The following is a 24,138-nucleotide window of genomic DNA, read 5'->3' as shown; positions in this document are numbered from 1 at the left end:
AGTCCCTGTACTATACAGTAGGCCCTTGTTGGTTATCCATTTTAAATACAGCACTGTGTAGATATCAATCCCAAACTCTCTAACTATCCCTCTCCTCTCTGGTAACCATAAGTTCACTCTCTAAGTCTGTGTGTCTGTTTCTGTTTTGTAAATAAGTTCATTTGCATCATTTTTTTAGATTCCACATATGGGTGGTATCATATATTTTTCTTTCTCTGACTTATAACAGTCTCTAGGTCCATCCATTGTTGATGCAAATGGCATTATTTCATTCTTTTTAATGGCTGAGTAATATTGCATTGTATATATGTACCACATCTTCTTTATCCATTTGTCTGTCAATGGACATTTATGTTGCCTCCATGTCTTGGCTACTGTAAACAGTGCTGCAATGAACATTGGGGTGCATGTATCCTTTCAGACCATGTTTTTCTCTGGGTATATGCCCAGGAGTGGGATTGCAGGATCATATGGTAGCTCTATTTTTAGTCTTTTAAGGAACCTCCATACTGTTCTCCACAGTGACTGTACCAATTTATGTTTCTACCAACAGTGTAGGAGGGTTCCCTTCTCTCCACACCCTCTTCGGCATTTACTGTTTTTTTTTAATATTTATTTATTTGGCTGAATTGGGTCTTAGTTGCAGCATGCAGGATCTTCACTGCAGCATGCGGGCTCTTTGTTGCAGCGTGCGGGCTCCAGAGCACATGGGCTCAGTAGTTGTGGCGCATGGGCTCTCTAGTTGTGGTACATGGCCTCCAGAGCATGCAAGCTCGGTAGTTGTGGCGTGCAGGCTCTCTAGTTGTGGTGCATGGGCTCTAGAGTATACAGGCTTAGTTGCCCCGCAGTGTGTGGGATCTTAGTTCCCTGACTAGGGATCGAACCAGTGTCCCCTGCATTGGAAGGCAGATTCTTAACCACTGGACCACCAGGGAAGTCCCAGCATTTATTGTTGGTAGATTTTTTAATGTTGGTCATTCTGACTGGTGTGAGGTGATATCTCATTGTAGTTTTGATTTGCATTTCTCTAATAATTAGCGATGTTGAGCATCTTTTCATGTACCTCTTTCACCATCCATTTTAATCACATCTGAAAAGTCTCTTTTGCCATGTAAGGTAAAACATTCATGGGTTTCAGGGATTAGGATGTGGATATCTTTAAAGGGCCATTATTCTGCCTACCAACCACAATAGCCAAGAATTGGTTGACATGTACTATTATGCATTGTTACCCAAAACATAAATTAGTATAACATTTCTGGAGGGCAACTTAGCAATATGTACCAATATTTTTATTTATATTTTTAATTTTAACTATTGGAGTATAGTTGATTTACAATGCTGTGTTAGTTTCAGGTGTACAGCAAAGTGATTCAGTTATACATATACATACATTCATTATTTTTTAGATTCTTTTCTCATATAGGTTATCACAGAATATTGAGTAGAGTTCCCTGTGCTATACAGTAGGTCCTTGTTGGTTATCTGTCTTATATATAGTAGTGTCTTTATGTTCATCCCAAGCACCTGATTTATCCCTCCCCCTCACATTTCCCCTTTGGTAACCATAAGTTTGTTTTCTAAGTCTGTCAGTCTGTTTCTGTTTTGTAAATAAGTTCATTTGTATCATTTTTTTAAAATTAGATTCCACATATGAGTGATATCACATGATATTTGTCTTTGACTTATTTCACTTAGTATGATAATATCTAGGTCCATCCATGTTGCTGTAAATGGCATTATTTCATTCTTTTTTATTGCTGAGTAGTATTCCATTCTATATATATACCACATCTTCTTTATCTATTCCTCTGTTGGTGGACATTTAGATTGCTTCCATGTCTTGGCTATTTGTACCAATATTTTTTAATCTTTATTAGAGTATAATTGCTTTACAATGTTGTGTCAGTTTCTGCTGTACAACAAAGTGAATCAGCTATATGCATACATATATCCCCGTATCCCCTCCCTCTTGAGCCTCCCACCCTCCCTATCCCACCCCTCTAGGTGGTCACAAAGCACGGAGCTGATCTCCCTGTGCAGTGCAGCAGCTTCCCACTGGCTATCTATTTTACATTTTGTACCATTATTTTAAAATGATGCTCATTAGCCCAGTAATGCAACTTCAGTAATGTAACCTAAGGAGATATTTGGATACAGAGATGTATATACTAAAAAAAAAAGTCACCATACCATAGTTTATATTGGTGAAAAATTGAAACAATGTAATCATTTATAAATAGAGAATTGACCAAATAAAAGTTCTGGTACTTTCATGTACAGAATCTTAAACAGCTATTTAAAAGGATGATAATATATCTCCATTCATTGATGAGACTAGCCAAGATTTATCAATCTGTCCAGTGATATATGTACATATGTGAAGGAACAACATTCATAGTGGTTAGGATTTTTTTTAATTTTTATATTTTTCTGGACTTTTAATTTGTAATGAACACGCATTGGTATTTTTTAAGACAAATTGAGCCTGTTACGTGGCAAAGAAGGTATTGGATTTATCTCTCTTATGAAAATGGCAGTTGTCTCTGGAGGTAAAGATATGTCTTGCACAGGCATTTAGTGATTTAACTACACTGTGTTCTCAGTGAACAGAAACGCTAATGATCTCATATCCTAGACCAGGGGTTGGCCCTTGGGCCAAGTCTAGACACCACCTGTCTGTAAATAAGGCTTTATCTGTGCACAGCCGCACCCATTTCATTTATGTATTGTCTATGGCTGCTTTCAAGTTACAATGGCACAGTTGGGTAGTTGTGACAGAGACCATACAGCCCACAACGTCTAAAATATTTACTATCTGACCTTTTACTAAAAAAGTTTGCCCACTCCTGCTCTAGGCTTCCTTACCGACAGCAATGGCAAAAGTCTTTCTACTGCTTTGTTTTTGAGAAGTTACTTGAGAAAGAGTCAGGTAGCAATGTGTGAGCGCCTTATCTTTCCTGCCACATCCTTCAAAGCCAGAATCCAAAAATGCATTTTAGAGGGAAAAAACCTTATTAGTTTAGGAAAAAGTGGTCTCTCCTTCTCTATTTTCGGGAAATTCACGGCATTAGTCTTTAAAAAGCTCTGGGAGCAAAACTCTCACGGAATGCTAATTGCACAGAGTAAATCAGGGTAGAGGTGCCCAGTGAGGTTACTGTCTGTCCTGCGTAACCCCACCCCTCTACTGAGTGGCCTTGCTCTGCCCAAGCCTGGACATCGAGGCTTTCATCTCTCTGTGGTCCTAGGGATGCCTTTGAGAAGTTCCGTGGGAACATCAGTTCTCACTTCCGTAATTTGTCAAGGGACTAGGTAAATGTCCCTGTTTCAAAATGCGTATTCCTTTCTAGACCCTCTGCCTTTACCCAGTGTAAATGATACGGAGAATGGGGAAGCCCAATAAAGAATAAGTTTGATCAAGAAATGATCTGGGGCTTCCCTGGTGGCGCAGTGGTTGAGAGTCCGCCTGCCGGTGCAGGGGACACGGGTTTGTGCCCCGGTCTAGGAAGATCCCACATGCCGCGGAGCGGCTGGGCCCGTGAGCCATGGCCGCTGAGCCTGCGCGTCTGGAGCCTGTGCTCCGCAACGGGAGAGGCCACAACAGTGAGAGGCCCGCGTACCGCAAAAAAAAAAAAAAAAGAAAAAAAAAAAAGAAATGATCTGTTCCCAACAAAAACACCACATGTTCTGCCTCGGGCCTAGATGGCCTTGAACCTGGGGTTTCCTAAGGAGACCGCATTGGCTTTCAGGGTCTGAAAAACCAGATGATTCTTTCAAAGATCAAAATTGGCCCCAAGGGTCTGGACCATACTACCTCTCCCTAAAGCCTGCAGGGAGCCCACTAAATGCTCCAAGGGAGCCTCTGGATATAGACGACCGAGGCAGATCTGGGAACCAAATGCAAAGAGGATTAGGATCCAAAACAAATCAATCCTAGAAATACCGCAAGACAAAGAGGAAGCATTTGGACAGCTACTCTCCCTGTTTTTTAGAGGCAAGTGACGTTGCTGCCGTGGCCTTTCCCCTTGGGGTGGTAGGCTTCTGACCTCTTTTTCAGAGGACATCTCTATTTATGGGCCCTTGACAAACCACACAGTCTTCAGGCTCCGCTGCCAGAGGCCAGACGTCGCGCGCCAGAACATACGATTACCCCAGCAGAGTTAGCCAGCGGCACCTTCACAAACACTCGGCAACGACACCTCGCCTCACGCTGCTCTCTCCCTCTCCATGGCTTGTGTCCCGACTTCAGCTCGCCTGCTTCACACCCCGCGCCCCCCTTATTCACTTCACTGTTTATTATTTTCTTTACTTTGTCGAGAAGTTTCTGGAGCCTCCACACCCAGGAGACTTATATAGGGATAATAAATTCAGGAGAGGTCTCCACGCTCGCCCAGCCGCGGCTGCAGGCCTTGGAATTCCTTGTCAGCAGTTGCTTCTTCCTGTGACTTGCCGCTGAACTCTGTGGCGTGCCCCAGTGAGGCCTCTCAGGATACCTGCTATGAATCTTAGCCATTCTTCATATCCACGGCTGTTCTGTGGCTTTGGTTCAACAGAAGAGAGCTGAAATAGGGTGTGTACAAGGCCATGAGCAAAGGCTCTTTTTTTTCTTTTTGGTGGGTGGGGGGCAGGTTATTTCTTTTGCAAAGGCTCTGGCCCATAAACAGAGCCAAACCTAGGCTGAGTTCATGAAAGCATGTTGGCTCTGAGCTGCTGCTGGCTTTTGTTTTTTTTCCCCCAGACCTAATCTGGATATTTTCTAGCTTGTCTCGCCATTGGCTGGAGTGAGGGGGTTAGTCGGTTATATTACTTCAGGGAAGAGAATATTCACAGAGTCCACGGCTTTTACTCTGAAACTGTCCTTCTCACAGCAGTAGCACCTTGATTATATAGAACACTTCTTCAAAGTCCTGAAATTCTGTGCCATTTTGGACCAAAGGTGAACTGTCAGTCTCATTCCTTACAAAACCTCGTGCTGGTGGGTATAATCAATAAACATACACAGAGAGGGGAGTTCTAACTTAGAACCCTCCTCAGAAGTATGGTATGGCCCAAGTATGATCCATGTTCTGGGGTTCATTCAAAGGCCATCTCATCAGTGGATTGAAACTCCTTCCCAGCCCCAGGCAGCCTGTAGCCAGGCCTCCTCTGCTCATCCCTGTCTTCCCTCCTACAGGCCAGGTAGCACCCGCCAGCAGCCTGAGGGTAGATTCAACCAGGGACTTATAAACCCAGAAATCTGAAACTTTTTTTAAAAATGCTGAGGTGTCTTAAAAGGTGTGTTTTATGCCCAGAGCCTGCTGGCAGAGAAGGACACCTGGGAACTCTGTGTATTATCCACTTGAGATAGCTTCATTCCCAATCAACAGTACTGTGAATTTAACAAAATTGGAGCAGTTTCCCAGAGCCCCCTCCCCGCAAGGTGGCCCAAGCAACCCTGGATAAGCACATGGCTCAGCACTGCCAGGCTCTTAACTGAGACCACGTAGTCATATTTTCACAGCCAATGAAACTGTATGTACATGCACATCCTAAGTGGCACCTCACCTCCGTTACCTCTAAGAGAGTTAACCAGGTCCTAAAGTTATGGATGAGGGCAGTGACCAAGCAATAAGCAAGGCATTTTGGAGAAGGCAAGGCCTTCATCAAGTCATAAATCTGGATGGAGCTACTTTTCATGCTGAGAAATATATCAAGTTCTTCCACCAGATGCCCAGGGAGATGGAGACATTAGCATGCCCCCTGCCAATGGAAACCCAAAGCTTGCCCTAGGGGTAAAAAAGACATTTGGGGAATGGAAAATGGGCTCGTATTTTTCCTTTTTTCCAGGAATGTTTTAATGTTAGTTTTTTTTGGGCAAATGTACATGGGAATAGTCTTGGTCTGGTTATTTGACCAGCTTATTGGGAGGTCCCAGAAATCAGAGTGAAAATTAAAGTCACTTGTCTTCTCCCACAGCCTTCTGGGGTCCAGCTGACAAATGGGGAGTGAGGAACAGAGTTTTTTCAGACATGAATTAATCATGTCTCTCAGCCTGCTGCCCGGTGCCAGCTCCCAGTCATTCAGTGCTGCTTGAGAGACCAGCTCCATCACCCAATGGGGACACCAAACCTGTCTTAGAGTGAGGCCATACCTACCCTATACCACGTGCAGCATGGAGATCCTGCCATCCATGTTAAATGGCTGAGCGAGCGTTTTCCAGTTGTGCAAAATTAAATTAAGGAAAGGACTCCCAGACTGACTACACCAAGTGCCAAGTTTCATCCCAGCACACATCATTTTTATAGTAAGTTTTAACTCTACGAAAAAATACAGGATTATAATGGAAATGCTGACAGGCCTGGAGCCAGCTCGTGAAGTAATAATGCCACGTCTCTAATATTTTTACACAGCACATCCTAATCTGCCACAGCTTTCTTCTCCTTTAAATAGAAGTTAAATAAGTGAATATCCCTAGAGCACTGCTTTTCCCTCCTCCTCTTTTAGGTGGTGTATTCCCATTTTCCAACCATCCTTCCTTGAGGACCTATTTCAGTCCATTTATATTTTCCGCTCTGCAGAATCAGTGTCTCAAGCTCAGCTGCCTTTTTCTGAGCTGTTTGGCTGAGAAGGGAGAAGAGGAGGGTGAATATGCAAGTCTGAACTCTTGCCTTCTGCTCATTAAGGCTAAGAACTCATGAAAATAAACTCCGGATGTGTGACTCTCATAAGTGACAGGCAGTTAGTGAAGGCCTGGGTTGGCTTGATCTGTCCTACAAAGAAGCCCACAAATCAAGCTGCTTGCCTATCTTTTAGCAGGACCAGAATTCCTGCTAACTTTCGGCCCTTCCACAGAAATATCCAGTGAGTAATGACCATCATGAGTTCAGAGCTTCTTTCTAGACAGGAGACTCAAAGGCAGCCCTATCCCACCGCCTTTAAACTCTTCCATGGAGGGTGCAAGGAAGTTGAGGTCAAGGGCCACCAGGCCTCCCGGTTTTCCATCCCCCTATTTCCCTCACCTGTTGAACTCAGGCTGTTTCCCTGAGCAAGGCTATTTTAGTGCCAGAAACTCATGTGAAATAGGAAACAATGGGGAAGAAAGTCAGTGAGGTCAATCCGACTTAATCAGGGATGTCAACTCATGGCAGGTGACAGCTAAACTGACTCCCAGCATATATAATTTCGTATATAATTTGATTTCTTATTGCACACATCTCCCCCATTCCAAAGTTTTATCCCTCTCCAGTTAATGTGATTGAAAAAAAAAAAAAAAGTAGGTGAAACTAGGAGGAAAACCCTCACACATATGTGAATCCCACCTGGCTCTGGCTCACTGTGGAGCCACAGTGGACCCAGGAATGGAGGTCTAAAGGCAATATTTTCTTTTGCTGGTTAAGAATGGTTGATAGGACTTCCCTGGTGGCGCAGTGGTTAAGAATCCACCTGCCAGTGCAGGGGACACGGGTTCGATCCCTGGTCCGGGAAGATCCCACATGCCGCGGAGCAGCTAAGCCCGTGCGCCACAACTACTGAGCCCATGCGCCTAGAGCCTGTGCTCTGCAACAAGAGAAGCCACCCCAATGAGAAGCCTGTGCACCACAACGAAGAGTAGTCCCTGCTTGCTGCCACTAGAGAAGAGCCTGCACACAACAATGAAGACCCAATGCAGTGAAAAAAACAAAACAAATAATTTAAAATAAATAAAACAAAATTCTTTAAAAAAGTTGATAGGGGCTTTTTGCTGCCAGAACCCTCATGATCTAAGCCGCCTTCCTAAGCACTGCTTCCCCCTCAGCCACCTACCCAACCCAAGACCTGTACTAACCGAGGTCTGAGAGAGAGCACCATCATTCCCTGGTGATGGACCATTTCCTGGGGTGGCCGTTGAGTTTGGGAGGATGGAAATGGTCTGTGTTCATGTAGCTGGGAGGGAAAAAGAAAAAGAGATGCCAGCCCCTGCAGGAAACACTGTTAATATGTTCATGGAAGCAAAGGGGAAGAGGTGTGGTTTATAATCGAGCCTCTCTAGAGGTGTGGAATGCGTTTGCACAGTTTTTGGTGTCCTTGCAAATGTCACCCAGAGAGATTGCTCACCTTCAAAGAATGATTGATACTTCTCTTACTTTAACAAATGAGAAATGTTCGTGACAGAAAGGAACCCCTGTGACAAGCCAGGTTTTCTCATTAGCAGCGAAACATGGATAATTATTCACTGGGAACATACACAGTGGGAATTCATGTTAGATTCCTTCTTTTGACTCTTGCTGCTGGCAAGCCTCAGAGGCCACTGTGTACACACAGACATGCACATAAATATGTACATAAAAGCACAGGGGCCTGCACTCCATGTGTGCTGAGGGGATACCAATTCTGAGTACAAAGAAAGTTTTTAAGAAGTTATGTGTTCAGTTAAAAGCACTGAAAGACAGATTTGTGATGAAAAAGGCAGATGACCTGCAATTTTGGTCATTCACTTTAGTTATAATTAGTTTACTTTGGTCTTTACTTTCCCTTTCCTATTGAAAGTAGACTTTCCTAAGAGCATTTTCTTTTTTCTTTTTTTTTAGCTGCATTGGGTCTTCGTTGCTGCACGTGGGCTTTCTCTAGTTACAGCGAGCGGGGGCTACTCTTCGTTGCGGTGCGCGGGCTTCTCATTACAGTGGCTCCTCTTGTTGCGGAGCACGGGCTCTAGGTGCATGGGCCTCAGTAGTCGTGGCATGCAGGCTCAGTAGTTGTTGCTCATGGGCTCAGTAGTTGTGGCTCACGGGCTCTAGAGTGCAGGCTCGTTAGTTGTGGTGAATGGGCTTAGTTGCTCCTCAGCATGTGGGATCTTCCCAGACCAGGGATCAAACCTGTGTCCCCTGCACTGGCAGGAGGATTCTTAACCACTGCACCTCCAGGGAAGTCCCCTAAGAGCATTTTCAATCCAAGATGAGTAGTCACATATATTCTCTGTGGTCAGTGTCCAGATGTGAAGGTAAATACAGTAACCTATCTAGCAGATGGAGGCTGCCTCAGTAAGGAAAGAATATTTAGGATTGTCATAGTTAGGATATACATTCAGCAACCTACAGCAAAGACCCAAAATAACAGTCAACAAGAGAGGAATATATTCCTGTCTTATAGAAGTCCAGAAAAAGACATTCCAGGCATGGTGTGGCAAGCTACCATGTCACCTAGGGACCCAGGCAGAAAACGTTTTAGACTCCCAGTGCTCTGCATCCTGGAGTATTGCCCTCATCCACTTAAGCCAGGTGGTTTGCTCCACATACACATTCTCAATGGCAGGATGGAGGAAGGGGGAAGAAAGGCAAGTTCTTTTCTTTGAAAGCCATGTCCCAGGAGGTATACATATCACTTTCCCTCTCATGTCACTGAATGGAATCACATGGCCCACAGCTTATTTCAAGGGGTGATGGGAAATGTCTCTATTCCAGGCAGCTATGTACCTACGTAAAAATCAGGGGTTCATATACACTAAGAAGGAGAGGGCAGATATGAGGGGATAACTAGCAGTTTCTGCCATACAAAGCAACCACACTAAAGTCGTTGCAGTCAAGGGTGACACAAGTATCAATACAAGGGAAAGTGATCTCTGACTTCAACAGAGCTAAATGAATGAAGGTGAACCTATCAGCATGAATTTTTTTATTGAAGTATAGTTGATTTACAATGTTGTGTTAATTACTGCTGTACAGCAAAGTGATTCAGTTATATCTGTATCTATATATCTATATATATACATTCTTTTTTTAATATTCTTTTCCATTATGGTTTATCATAGGATATTGAATATAGTTCTCTGTGCTATCCAGTAGGACCTTGTTGTTTATCCATTCCATATATAAAAGCTTACATCTGCTACCCCCAACCTCCCACTGCATCCCTCCCCCAAGCCCCTCTCCCTTGGCAACCACCAGCCTGTTCTCTATATCTGTGATTGTTTCTGTTTCATAGCTAGGTTCATTTGTGTCATATTTTAGATTCCACATATAAGTGATATCATATGGTATTTGTCTTTCTCTTTCTGACTTCACTTAGTATGGTGATCTCTAGTTGCATCCATGTTGCTGCAAATGGCAATTTCATTCTTTTTCATGGCTGAATAGTGTTCCATTGTATATATGTACCACATCTTCTTTATCCATTCATCTGTCGATGGATATTTAGGTTGTTTCCATGTCTTGGCTATTGTGAATAGTGCTGCTATGAACATAGGGGTGCCTGTATCTTTTTGAATTATAGTTTTGTCTGGATATATGGCCAGGAGTGGGATTGCTAGATCACGTGGTAATTCTATTTTTAGCTTTCTGAGGAACCTCCATACTGTTTTCCACAGTGACTGCACCAACTTACATTCCCACCAACTGTGTAAGAGGGTTCCCTTTTCTCCACATCCTCTCCAGCATTTGTTATTTGTAGACTTTTTAATAATGGCCATTCTGACCAGTGTGAGGCGGTACCTCATTGTAGTTTTGATTTGCATTCTCTAATAGTTAGCATTGTTGAGCATCTTTTCATGTGCCTATTGGCCATCTGAAATGTCTATTTGAGTCTTCTGACCATTTTTGGATAGGGTTGTTTGTTTTCTCGTTGTTGAGTTGTATGAGCTATTTATATATTTTGGAAATTAGGGCCTTGTTGGACACATCTTTTGCAAATATTTTCTCCCATTCTGTAGGTTGTCTTTTCATTTTGTTTATGGTTTCCTTTGCTGTGCAAAAGATTGTAAGTTTGATTAGGTACCATTTGTTTACTTTTGTTTTTATTTCTACTGCCTTGGGAGACTGACCTAAGAAAACATTTGCACAATTTATGTCAGAGAATGTTTTGCCTATGTTCTCTTCTAAGAGCTTTATGGTGTCATGTCTTATGTTTAAGTCTTTAAGGCATTTTGAATTTATTTTTGTGTATGGTGAGAGGGTGTGTTCTAACTTCATTGATTTACACGTGGCTGTCCAACTTTCCCAACAGCACTTGCTAAAGAGACTGTTTTTTTTTCCTGTTGTATATTCTTGCCTCCTTTGTTGGAGACTAATCGACCATAGGTGTGTGCATATATTTCTGGGCTCTCTATTCTGTTCCATTGATCCATCTGTCTGTTTTTGTGCCAATACCATGCTGTTTTGATTACTGTAGCTTTGCAGTATTGTCTGAAGTCTGGGAGGGTTATGCCTCCTGCTTTGTTCTTTTGCTTCAGGATTGCTTTAATGATTCTACCAGCAGGAATTTTTAAGTTGAGCAGGTTATAAAATATTTGAGGAAACATCTGCAAATAGCAGGCTGGAACAGCAATTTTTTAAAACTTGTTAAAATTTTAAAGAAGAAGCATAAAGCTGAATAAACAGAATATGTGAAAAGAAATTTTTTTGGACACTGAGTCATTTCTGATGATCAATAATTTCATGTTTTTTCCCTTTTTTATTATGGGTAATTTCACATATATACAAAGTAAACAGAGCAGCATAAAGAACCCCATGCACTCATCACCCAGCTTCAAAAAACAACTTCCTGCCATTCCTATTTTATTTGTACTTCCACCTACTTCCCACCCCCATACCTGCTCAATTACTCTTTTAGGTAAAATTTACAATTATTAAAAGCACAAATTTTAGCCAGACAATTTTGGCAGATATACCCATGTAACCACATCCTTGGCTAACATGTTTGACCACTTGATTTTTTTTTTCTGTCTTTTTCTCTCTTTGCTTCACTCTGGCTAATTTCTATTTACTACATCTTTAATATCACAAATCTTTTTTCTATAGTATTTAATCTTCTATTAATCCTATCTAGTGAATTTTTCATTTCATAAAGTATGTTTCATTTTTAGAAGTACATTTGATTCTTTTTATAACTTTCACTTTCTTACTATGTACATGTTTTCCTTTAAATATTTAACTTATTTTTAATACCCTGTTTTAATATCCTTGTCTACTAATTCCACCATCCCTGTCATTTCTAGATATGTTTCCACTGACCAATTTTTGTCTTTGTTATGGGTCACATTTTCCTGCTTCTTGACTTAACAAGTAATATTTGATTGAGAGCTAAACAATGTAAATTTTATATCATTAAGTGTTTGGATTTTGTTGTCTTCTTCTAGTGATTGTTGGATTTTCTTCTCTTAAGCAGTTAAGTTATTCAAAGTTTAATTCGATCTTTTTGAAGTTTGTTCTTAAGTTTGATTAGAGCAGGTCTATAGTGGCCTTTACCCTAGGGCTCCTCGGGAGTCTCTACTGAGTTCCTCTGATGATGAACAAGGATGTTGCACTCTGGCTGGTCAGAACTTGAAGCCCTTCTAGCCCTACTTGAGCTTTGGGAAATAGTAAACTCACAGCTCCCTGACTGATCTTTGGTCAATCTTGTAGAGTTTCACTCTATGCATGTACATCTTCATTTGGGCAAAGACTCAAGAGGAATTTATGCATATTCCTGGGGCCCTTTTTCTACATAACACCCTCATTTCCAGAATTCTGCTCAACTTCTGGCTGCCTCAACCTCACTGAACTCTGTTCTTTGTCTCATTAATTAGTCCAGACTGTCATGCTCTGCTTGGGATAGTCTTCTGATGTGGGTTGAATTGTGTCCCCCCAAAAGGTTGCTGAAATCTCTCATCCTCAGTAACTGTGAATGTGACCTTATTGGGAAACAGAGTCTTTGCAGATGATCAAGTTAAGATGAGGTCATTAGGATGGTCCCTAATCTAATTTACTGGTGTCATTATAAAAAGAAGAAAATTGGACACAGAGATAGGCATGCACTCAAGGAAGAACTCCATATGAACATGAAAGCAGAGATTTGAGTGATGCATCTACAAGCCAAGGAACACCAATGATTGCCAGGAAACCACTAGAAGCTAGAATAGATAAAACAGACTGTCCCTCACAGCCCTGAGAAGGAGCTAACACTGTTGACACTTTGATCTCAAACTTCTAGACTCCAGAACTGTGAGACAATAAATTTTTGTCACTTAAGTCAACCAGTCTGTGGTACTTTGTTCTGGCAACCGAGGAAACTAATACATCCTCCCTACTCTGCAGCTCAGAATGTACCTCCAGGCAGGAAGGCAGAGAATTCACCAGGCTCACCTAATCTATTTCTCTTCTTTCAGGAATAACAGCCCTCTACTGTCTGTTATCTAATGTCTGAAAACAGCCATTTCATACACTTCTGTCCAGTTTTCTACTTATTTAAGGCAAGAGAGTAAACCCAGTCCTTATTACTCCATCATGGCTTTCAAGATTTTTTTTTAATCTGCTAATTTCATCACTTTGAGTATGATGTTCCTAGGTGGTTTGTTAACCTTATTGAAACTTTATGGTTTTCTCAAAATTTGGGAGATTTGATAGTTTTATTTCTTCTACTATGTTTCTGTCTAATTTTCTTCTTTCCATATTGGGCTCCAATTACACATATATTAAACTTTTTCCCACAGGTCCATGGAGCTCTATTTATTTTCCTTCAGTCTTTTTTCCCTCTGTTCTTCACACTGGATAATTTCTACTGAACTATCTTCAAGTTCACTGACCCTGTCTCCTGTCATCTCCAATTTTCTGTTAGGCCCATCTAGTGAATTTTTCATTTCATTTTTTGTACATTTCAGCTCTAGAATTTGTTTTCATAGTTTCTACTTCTCTAGTGAGATACTCCATCTTTTCATTTATTATGAGTAGACTTTCCTCTAACTCCTTAAACATATTTATATAGCTGCTTTAAAGTCACTGTCCATTCATTACAACACTTGCATCATCTCAGGACTGGTTTCTGTTGATTGCTGTTTCTATTAAGTATGGATCACATTTTTTTCTTATCTAGTGTTTCTTACTTGTATTGGGTTGGCAAACAAAGTGCCTTCAGTTTTTAAGTAAAAACAGAAGACACATTTTTCATTTTCACCAAGAACTTTATTGAACAATATATTCACCCTTCTGTTCCACTACCTTCTGCCATTTTTCAAGCAACTTCATAATTCCATCTTCCCAAAACTTTTTATATTTTTGAGCAAAGAACTGTTCCAGGTGCCTTTTACAGTCTTCCAGGGAATTGAAATTTTTTTCCATTAAGAGAATTTTGTAAAGACCTAAATAAATTGAAATCCGAAAGTGCAATGTCTGGTGAATATGGTGGATGAATCAGAACTTCCCAGCCAAGCTGTAACAGGTTTTGCCTGGTCAGCAAAAAATATGCAGTCTTGCATTATCCTGATGGAAGACTGTGTGTTTTCTGTTGACTAATTCTGGACGCTTTTCATCGAGTGCTGCTTTTGGTCTAACTGGGAGCAGTACTTGTTGGAATTAATTGTTTGGTTTTCCAGAAGGAGCTCATAATAGAGGACTCCCTTCCAATCCCACCATATACACAACATCACCTTCTTTGGATGAAGGTGTGGTTGGTGGTGGTTCATTTTGCTTGCCCCATGATCTCTTCCATTCCATATTATTGTACAGCATCCACTTTTCATCACCCATCACAATTTGTTTTAAAAATAGAACGTTTTCATTACATTTCAGCAGAGAATCGCATGCGGAAATACGGTCAAGAAGGTTTTTTTCCGCTTAACTTATGTGGAACCCAAACATCAAAACGAAAACATAACCAAGCTGGTGCAAATGATTTTCAGTGCTTGATTTGGATATTTTGAGCATGTCGGCTATCTCCCTCATGGTATAACACTGATTGTTCTCTATTCATGTCTCTATTTAATCGCTGTCAAATTCAACTGGTCCACCCAACCGTGGAGCATTGTCCAGCGAGAAATCTCCAACATGAAATTTCACAAACCACTTTTGACATGTTCAATCAGTCACAGCACCTTCTCCATATACTGCACAAATCTTTTCTTGCATTTCAGTTGCATTTTTACCTTTCTTGAAATAATAAAACAAAATATACCAAAAATGTTGCTTTTTTCTTCTATCTTCAATATTAAAATGGCTACACAAAAATTCACCAATTTTGATAAGACTTTTTTTAAATGCACGCTGATATGACAGCTGTCACATACAATCTAACAAATTTGTTTTGAATGAAGTTAAAGACAGCTAAGTGCTACTAGAGCCATCTAATGGGAAAAACACAATCGAACATTTTGGCCAACCCAGTATAATGAAAATTATAGATGATATACTAGAGAGACTTTGGATTCTGTTATGTTCCTATGAAGAGTGTTTGGTTTTGTTCTAAAAGGCAGTTAATTTGGCTGGACTCAAATTCCAACTTCTGTCTTCCCTGCAGTGGGCACTGACTGAATTCTCCACTCTATTGTCAGCTTCTAGCTGCTGCTCTTTTGCTGGGTTCCTCTGGGGTCTGCTAAAAAGAATTTGGACAGGACTTATATAGATTTTAAGGTTTATCTTAAAGGATATCCCCCCCTTAACTTTCCAGCTATTCTAACAGCCCCCAGACACTGTCCTCTGACATCTCAAGACAATGAAGCTATACATTTTCCAGCAATCTGGGCCATCTGGGGATTGAGGAATTTCCTCAGGCAAAAAGCCACTAGGTAGCAAATCACACCTGTTGCAGTTCCTGGGTTTCTAGGACAACTCCCCTTCTGTTTCTGCCATTGCTTTTGGTCACTCTTCAGTGCTTTCCAGGAGTTGTTGTTTCGTGTATTTTGTTGTTGTTGTTGCTGTTGTTTAAATTTTAAGACTAGTCCAACCTAATTATTCACCATTACTGGATGCTAGAATCCCTAGTCAAGTTGTTTTGAGAGTTTTCTGGCCAAGATCTACTCTGTTTCTGTTTTGCAACATTTAAAGCATTCTCATTCACCCTCTTCTTTAATCCTTTATCTTCTTAATAACACAGTTGTTGGTACAATTCTAAAGATTCAAGACCCAGAGGTAAATTCTCTCTTAAATAAAGAAATATGTGAACATAGCATTGAATGGTATATTCTGATTATACAGAACACTTTTATTTCCAATTCCACTAACTTGAAATTTCTGATCATTCAAACGTGAGTTGGAATGAAGTTTACCTTTATATTACCTGGGCACAGGGGGTGGAGGGTGGTTGTGGAAAGAATATGTTTGGTTAGTTATTTTCATTAAAAAAGAAAAAGAAACCACTCATTCATTCCACAAATTCTTATATAAATCAATTATTTGCTAACAACCTGTTTGTTTAATCCCTTTCCTTTCTGGAGTCCCATGACATCACATGGTCTCAATTTTTCTCCTATCCCACAGAGCCCTTTAATACCTCCTATTTCTTCTTCAATCACTGAATGTGATTCTGAATTCTCCCACTGTCTTGTCCTGAGACCTGACCTCTTTTCACAAATCTATGACACTGGTTCCCAAAATCTGTCTCCAGTTCTTACCACTAACTAACTTCCATTTTTATCTTTATCATCTCAATGGATTTTTTCATCCTTTGGTTCTGTCACAACCTTTAAAGTCAATATGCTTAAAACTAAACTTATTCATCTCTAGGGGTAGAAATAAGGAATAGCTTCTCTTCCTGATTTACCTACTTCTGTTAACAATCCCACTAGTGTTCCAGTCTCTTTAGCTTCTCTTCTTTGTCTCTACCCCCATCCTCCTCATATCCTGTCAGAGCTACTTTTGCAAATATGTCTCATTTCTTGTCACCTCTGAACTGATATCCTAGCTTCTCCTTTCTCTCAAGCCAGTGCATCTTGGAAAGAACCACCTTACTGATTCTTCTAAAGCCAACCTAGATCACCCCCTCATCTTCAGAAACCTGCAGGGGCTCCCAAAAGACCAGATTCTGGCCTTCAAGATCCTCCCCATTGTATCTCTCACCCACCATGCCAGAATCATCTATGTCCTCCATGTTCCAGTCAAGTCAACCAGTCATTTCTCAAAGACACATCACCAGTTTTTTCATCTTTTCACCTTTGTTCATACTGTATCTTCTAGACTGCCCTCCTCTTCTACTATCTCTGCTTATCTTAATCCTAAATAACCTCCATATATAACTTCTCTTCCAGGAGCCCTTCATTGGCACAATTCAATTTCACTACATATTGACCTAAACAATATAGATTGACTAAGTCTACTTTGCCCTATCTGGGAAGAAAAGGGGTGAGAATGATGAATTTGAGATGATGCTAAGAAACCTTGGAACCCAAAAGCACCTTAAAAATTATCTAATTCACTGGTTACTAATAAAAGAATCTTCTTATGCAGAAGCCTGATATGTAATTCTGCTATGAGTGAAATGGGAATGGAGACCCCAAAGCCCCATCTATGCAGATTCCCTATCAAGGTTCCCCACCCTCCTCCCCCACACCTCTGCAAAACTTTAGGGCCCCAAGGAACATCAATTTGAAAAGTATTGATTAAATCTAAAGCTCTCATTTATAGATTAGAAAACAGAAGCCAAAGAGCCCTATCAAAATCGAGAGTTCTCCTTGAGAGTCATGTATCTGTGCAACTGCATTTGAAAGTAACAAAACTGCTTTTCCTTTAAAAACTTTCTACAGAACAGATCTTCACCCCGATAGGTTTCAGAGTGAGAGGGATTACTATGAAGGCAGCCTCTCAAAGACTCAAAGTCTTAGTCACTGCTACTCAAGAGTCTTTCTCAGATTGAGTTTCAAGAACTCCACATCCATGGCAGCCCTCACGCCTCACTAGGATCACCAAGCTAGAAGACCCTGGAAATATATCCAAGATGCAAGACCCAGATGGGCTAAGAGAGGTATACTGGCTGTTCACTCTGGCCTCTGATTCCAGGAAAGAGGAAGGATTTTGAATGTAATTGTTATGTAAATGTACTGCTTATTTAGCTGACTAAGATTTCTGGATCCTAGATAAGTAACTTTATCAGCCATAGAAAATAGCCTGTGGCTGCTACAAGTCCTTTTCCTGCCTAAATATTCTCTCAGAAAATCAGCCCTAATGGAGTTGGGAAAAAAAGACTAGAGCTAAATATGAGAGATTCTCTGGCCAAGTATCTCCTGTTTCCTTGGGAATAGCAAGGTTCTTACTTTTCAATTTGGAATCTAGTCAGCCTCACCACGCTCCATGCACACTGACCAAATGAAAGGATTCGTGGAGCCAGCATCTCAACAGCATATGGCACCTCTTTTTCTTTAAAGCAGATGTGATAGGAAGACATATATCTGTCTGTTTCAGTAAGTCTGAAAAGCTGTACTTGTTTCAACCTTCACTTTTGAAATCATGCTATTTGCCTAAACAAACGTACAGCTTTCCTGCCTCTTATTAGAAAATGAAACCCACGTCTGACTCCAGGCAACATTTTTGGGCTGGAGGGAGTGGGTGCTGCTGGTCTCTGGAGGTCCCCAGTGGACTGATTTCTGTACACCTCTCCCCAAGGCCATTCTCACACCCACTTCATAATGGGAGTACGGTGACACCACCATGGACCTCATGGCATATAGATGCCTAGATGCCACCAGAAGCATGTGGGGAGCCTGCTCCTTCAGAGTACCTGAGTGAGAAGATCCAGGTCAGATGAGAGCTGGGTTAGTACACAGGTAGAAACTCCACCCTACTGGAAGCCTTGGATCCATGGCTCAAGGAGCTCTGGAAGCCCCTACTCCCTAAATGTATCAGTTAGCTACCTCACCCCACCCCTGAAAAAAAAAGAGGTTCTGCATTAAAATAAATGCAAGACTCAGTGGCTAAAACATCAATCATTTATTCTTACTGCTCTTACTTAGTTCAGCTGATCTAAACTGGGTTTAGCTGGAATGGCTTGGCTGTTCTCCACATTTCTCTAATCCTCCCCTTGAGATCATCAGGCCAGTCGAGGCATGTTCTTCAGTGATGGCAAAGGCATAAGAGCACAAGCAAAAACTCACCAGATTTCTTGAGGTCTAGGATTGAAATTGGTACCCAGTGCAGCTTTTGCCTCATTTCTCTCATTATGGCAAAATATACATAACATGAAACTTACTATCTTAACCATTTTTAAGTGTACAGTTCAGTGGCATTAATTACATTCTCATTGTTGTACAACTTCACACTATCCATGTCCAGAACATATCCATGTTTCATCCCAAACTGAAACTCATACCATTAAATAATAATAGTACTCCATTCCCTCCTTCCCCCAGCCCCTGGTAATTACTATTCCATTTTCTGCTTCTACAAATTTGACTATTCTAGATATCTCATATAAGGGGAATCATACAATATTTGTCCTTTTGTGTCTGGCTTCCTTCACTTAAATTAATGTTTTCAAGTTTAATCCATGTTGTCACATGTATCAGAATTTTATTCCCTTTTTAAGGCTGAATAATAGTCATCATATATATTTATCACATTTCGTTTATCCATTCATCTATTGATAGAACTCTGGGTTGTTTCCACCTTTTGGCTGTCGTGAATAATGTTGTCATAAACATTGGTGTACAAATATCTATTCAAGTCCTGCTTTCAGATCTTTTGGGTATATAGCCAGAAGTAGAGTTGCTGGATCATACAGTAATTCCAATGTTTAATTTTCTTTTAGGGACCTCAGTATTGTTTTCCACAGTTGCTGCACCATTTTACATTTCCACCAACAATACACAAGTGTTATAATTTTTCCACATCCTCACCAACTCATTAATTTCTTTTTTTTTTCTTTTAATAATAGCCATCTTAATGGGTATAAAGTGATATCTCATTGGTTCTGATTTGCATTTCTCTAACAATTAGTGATGTGGGACATCTTTTCCTGTGCTTATTAATCATTTGCATATCTTTGAGAAATGTCTATTCGAGTGTTTTGCTCATTTTTAAATTGGTTGGTGGTTTTTGTTGTTGAGTTGTAGGAATTTTTCTATATTCTGGATATTAATCTCTTATCAGATCTATGATTTGTAAATATTTTCTCCCATTGTGTGGGCTGCCTTTTCACTCTGTTGTTAGTGTCCTGTGATACACAAAAGCTTTTAATTTTGATGATGTCAGTATATCTAATTTTTTTCTTTTGTTACCTGTGCTTTTAGTGTCATATCCAAGAAATCATTGCCAAATCCAATATTATGAAACTTTTCCCCTGCGTTTTCTTCTGAAAGTTTTATTCTTTTAACTCTTATGTTTAGGTCCTTAATCCATTTTGAGTTAATTTTTGTATACGGTTTAATGTAAGGATCCAACATCATTCTTTGCATGTAGAAATCCAGTTTTCCCAGTACCATCTGTTGAAAAGACTATCCTTTCCACATTGAATGGTCTTGGCACCCATGTTGAAAATTGACCATATACATAAGAGCTTATTTCTGGGTTCTCTATCTATTCCATTGGTCTACATGTCTGTCTGTATTCCAGTTCCACACTGTTTTGATTACTGTAACTTTGTAATAAGTTTTGAAACCAGGAAGTATGAGACCTCTAACTTTGCTGTTCTTTTTCAAGATTGTTTTGGCTATTCAGAGTCCCTTGAGATTCCATATGAATTTTAAGATGAATTTTTCTACTTATGCAAAAACAACTTTTTTAAGTCATTGGGATTTTGAGAGGGATTGAATTGGGTTTGCTTTGGGGAGTATTGACACCTTAACAAAATTGTCTTGCAACCCATGAACGTGAGATATCTTTTCATTCATTTATGTTTTTAATTTCTTTTTTTGGCAAAGTTTTATAGTTTTCAGTGTACAAGTCTTTTGCCTCCTTGGTTTAGTTTATTCTTAAGTATTTTATTCTTTTTGATACTCATGTAAATGGAATTGTTTTCTTAATTTCCTTTTCAGATTGTTCATTGTTAGTGTTTGTTAGTGGCCAGAGTAGTCACATGGCCAAACCTAAAGTAAGGAGGTGGGGAAGTAAAGCCCACCCATCATGGGACGGCCCTGTAAAGTTACATGGCAGAGTGAGTCCACACGGCGAGAAGTGAAAAATTGGGTCCTATAACATGATATTCCATACTGAAATTTTGAGGGTCAAATTTAGCATTGTTTTTCCAGGGCCCTTCTTCAAAGTAGTCTGTTCCCACCTCTTCAACCTACACAACCACAGTGAAAATGTAAAAAGGCAAGGGAATGAAGGGAGTACGCAGACAAAGGAAGGAGGTATCAAGATGCCTAAGTAAATTGTTGGTGTCTAACCAGACAAGCAGTAGGTATGGGGGAAAGAACACAAGACAGTGAGACAGATAGAGGATCTGCCCCCCTTGATCTTGGAACGGTCTCTTAACATCTCTGGGCCTCAGTTTTCTCCTCTGGCAGTAAGCTAGATCATCTCTTAAAGACCTTTCCTGTGTTAACGCTGCCATTCTATAAAAATTCTAATAGTGCTGCCCCCAGAACACAGAACAACGTTAGAAAATCCATTCTCTGTACAGATCCATAGGCACACACATCCATGCAGGTGACCATCTGTGTGTCTCACTGATCTCATCTTCTGCCTTACATCTCAGTTTTATTAGTGTGCTTTTTTGCATCCCATACCAGCTGGGATCTCCTTGCAAGAGAGAAGATAGTCTTAACTAGATTTACTGTCCCCAGAACACTAGGCACCAAATAGATATTTCTTAACTGAACTGAAGAGAGAAAACCTCCACTATCTTTAATTTTGAATGACTCATCTTGCATTTTAAACCTCCAAATAAATCTCCTCTGGAAGCTAAGTTTCTGGGGTCACAACAGCAAATTCAACAAGTACGAATTTAGAGGTAATGAGTTTTCTCTCACAGTTGCAATCAGTTTATTTTACTAATTCTATGCTACAAAGGCTTGAGTAGACACCATATCTCAGTTTAATATTTTGGAATTTTAATGTATCAAAATAGGCTCAATGACTATGTAATAAGTATAACATTGTACATGTCCAATGCAGGCTTGGTTGTCAGAAGAGCTGTCAGAAGGCCAAGGTTCTTGACCTATAGAAAAATGAGATCAGTGTTTAAAATTGTTCTCCTAGTCTGTTGAAAATTTTTGGCTTGAAAATCACATAAAGAGTAAAATGGAGGCAGACGTTAGACATTTACCAATTAAAGTTTGATTCCTAACTATTGCTATATAGTACATGGGGTTTCTTCCCCCAACTCATTGCATTTGAAGAAGTGATTTCTTTCAGTATAAAACTGGCATAGGAACTAATTAACTTGAGAAAATGTCCAATGAGTAAATCTTAATTGCTTCATTTTTTTAAAGTTATTACAGGGACATAGACAAAAATAGGTACTTTGTGTTCCCCAGAAATTTTTACTTTAATTGAATGAGTAACAGTCACCCTCCAAGCATCCAGAGAATAAAAACATCTCCCATTTGCTTGGGAATGGGAAACATAAGAAAAATGCCATGGGGAAGCCACATCAAATGTATCGCCTCAAAACCCATGGAAACAGTCAAACAGCTCATCAGCAATGTGTCCTTATTGGCTTTATCCATGGCTTACTTCTCCTCACCTCTCCTTCTAGGCTGCCCCATCAAAGGCCACCCTACTCCCAATATCACCTGGTTCCATGGTGACCAGCCAGTTGCCAATACCACAGGACTGACGCATCATATCTTGGCAGCTGGACGGATTCTCAAGGTTGCAAATCTTAGTGGCGGGTCTCAAGGGGAATTCAGCTGCCTTGCTCAGAATGAGGCGGGAATGCTCGTACAGAAGGCCTCTTTAGTGATCCAAGGTAAGAAACCCTTCAGGCGTTGGGTGCCAGGCTTGTTTCTTGAAGAAGAGAGTCTACTTGGAAATCTAATTCTCCAGCAGAACAAAGTGATTTCTGATCTCCAGTGGTTCTTAGAACATGAAAATGGAAGCCCAACCATGTTGCCATATGGTGAGGCTCTTCAGAAAAGCCAACCACCCCCATCTCAGCAGAACCCCGAAAAGTCAGTGCTGCTTTCATAGATGCGCCCTTCTGCTTATCATGTTACTGCTGCTCAGGACCAAGGAGATATTGCCATATAGCAAAGCAAATGTGTTTCCTTTATGCTGGTTTAACTAGTAAAGAGCACACACACACTCGCAAAGTTGCCTACTAAGAAAATACAAGTTTTCTCTGTTGAGCTGGTTTAAAATTACCTCTTGATGTGAACTACGTGGTTACTGCCCCTGCCTCGGAGAACCAGGGCTGGTGCCAGGACCACTGATCATCCAGAAGGGTCTCCAGCTACAGTCACATGCCAAGTGCTTTCCTGGAACCTTCCCTGTGGCCTGTCCACGAGCAGACTGAGGAGTCTCTGTGGCTCATGCGTTCACCTTCCAGGCACCTGGGCAGGTCAGAGAGCCCTTGGGTGGGCCCTGGCATTCACGGCCCCAAGAAAGGGTTGTGAATGAGCCCAAAACAGTGGGAAAGGAGCCTAAACTGGCCTTGTTATAGAAACTACGTGAGACTTTCGAGTTTTCCATAGACTGGTTCTACCTGTGGCCTATGTGTGATACTTGTAGGGAAAGCAAAATTCTACTGCACGTACCCTAAAATGGAGGTATCCGTGGGAAGGGACAGAGTTCATCCCAGAATAGCACATAAGGGGGGAGATTTTCCTGAGTGTGTAGGTTTTCCCCTGAAACATCCTCCACCGCCATCTCACTTTCCACGCAGGAAAGTCAACGTTGCGTTTTCTTGCCAGCCAGGCACTCTCTGCTGAAAACAAGAAGGCAGTGCCTATCTGCAAGATTTGTAGCACACAAATCTTTTGAGCACAAATAAGCACTCAAAATTTACCAGCCCAGTTATTTTTAACAGCTTTCCTACCAGTCAGTCCCAGACCCCCAAGTAGAAAATCCAAAGAAATGGCCTTTCTGACCGACGTCATCATGAAAAGTGAGCCTCTCTGGACAGGCTGTTTTTCTGTAACATATACAAAGTCCAACTCCAGTATAGACTTTTAAATATGATTGTTAAGTACCTCTGATATTTTTATATCTCTTTGTTGAAAAATAAAGTCACTTTCTGGTAAACTAATGGAAGGAAAGAGTACTTTAGGAAATAGGTTTAAAAATACGAGAGCTCCAGCCACTGATGAAGTTCCATGTGCCAGGCACTGGGCTAGGCCCTGTACTTTCTTTATATCCAGTCCTCACAGTAGCATGACAAGATAAGGGCTACTGTACTCACTTTATGGATGAGCCAGCGGAGGCCCCTGGAGACCACGTGACATGCCTAGATTGGTGGGGAATGGAGCCTACCGCAGGGCAGGGCCTCATTCATGACAGCATCTCATTCCTACCACACCCCACCCCACCACTCTGAAGGAATAACATGGGCATTGATGCTATCTTCTTT

At 40.9% G+C, this 24,138-nt stretch overlaps 1 protein-coding gene across 3 annotated transcripts in view; it reads left to right on the top strand.

Annotated features, from left to right (window-relative positions):
* The window catches only part of ADAMTSL1 (ADAMTS like 1), a 472,971-nt gene that overhangs the window by 407,952 nt on the left and 40,881 nt on the right, over positions 1-24,138 (top strand). For all 3 annotated transcript variants that reach the window (XM_081238316.1, XM_081238315.1, XM_081238317.1), the window contains one exon: positions 22,327-22,539. In XM_081238316.1, coding sequence (XP_081094442.1) covers positions 22,327-22,539 — 213 coding nt within the window. The remainder of the gene's footprint in view (positions 1-22,326; positions 22,540-24,138) is intronic.

This window comes from Mesoplodon bidens (assembly GCF_964165515.1).
Source record: "Mesoplodon bidens genome assembly, chromosome: 6".
Classification (NCBI taxonomy): domain Eukaryota; kingdom Metazoa; phylum Chordata; class Mammalia; order Artiodactyla; family Ziphiidae; genus Mesoplodon; species Mesoplodon bidens.
The sequence above is the reverse complement of the archived record's forward strand: the minus strand, read 5'-3'. Positions and strand labels throughout refer to the sequence as shown.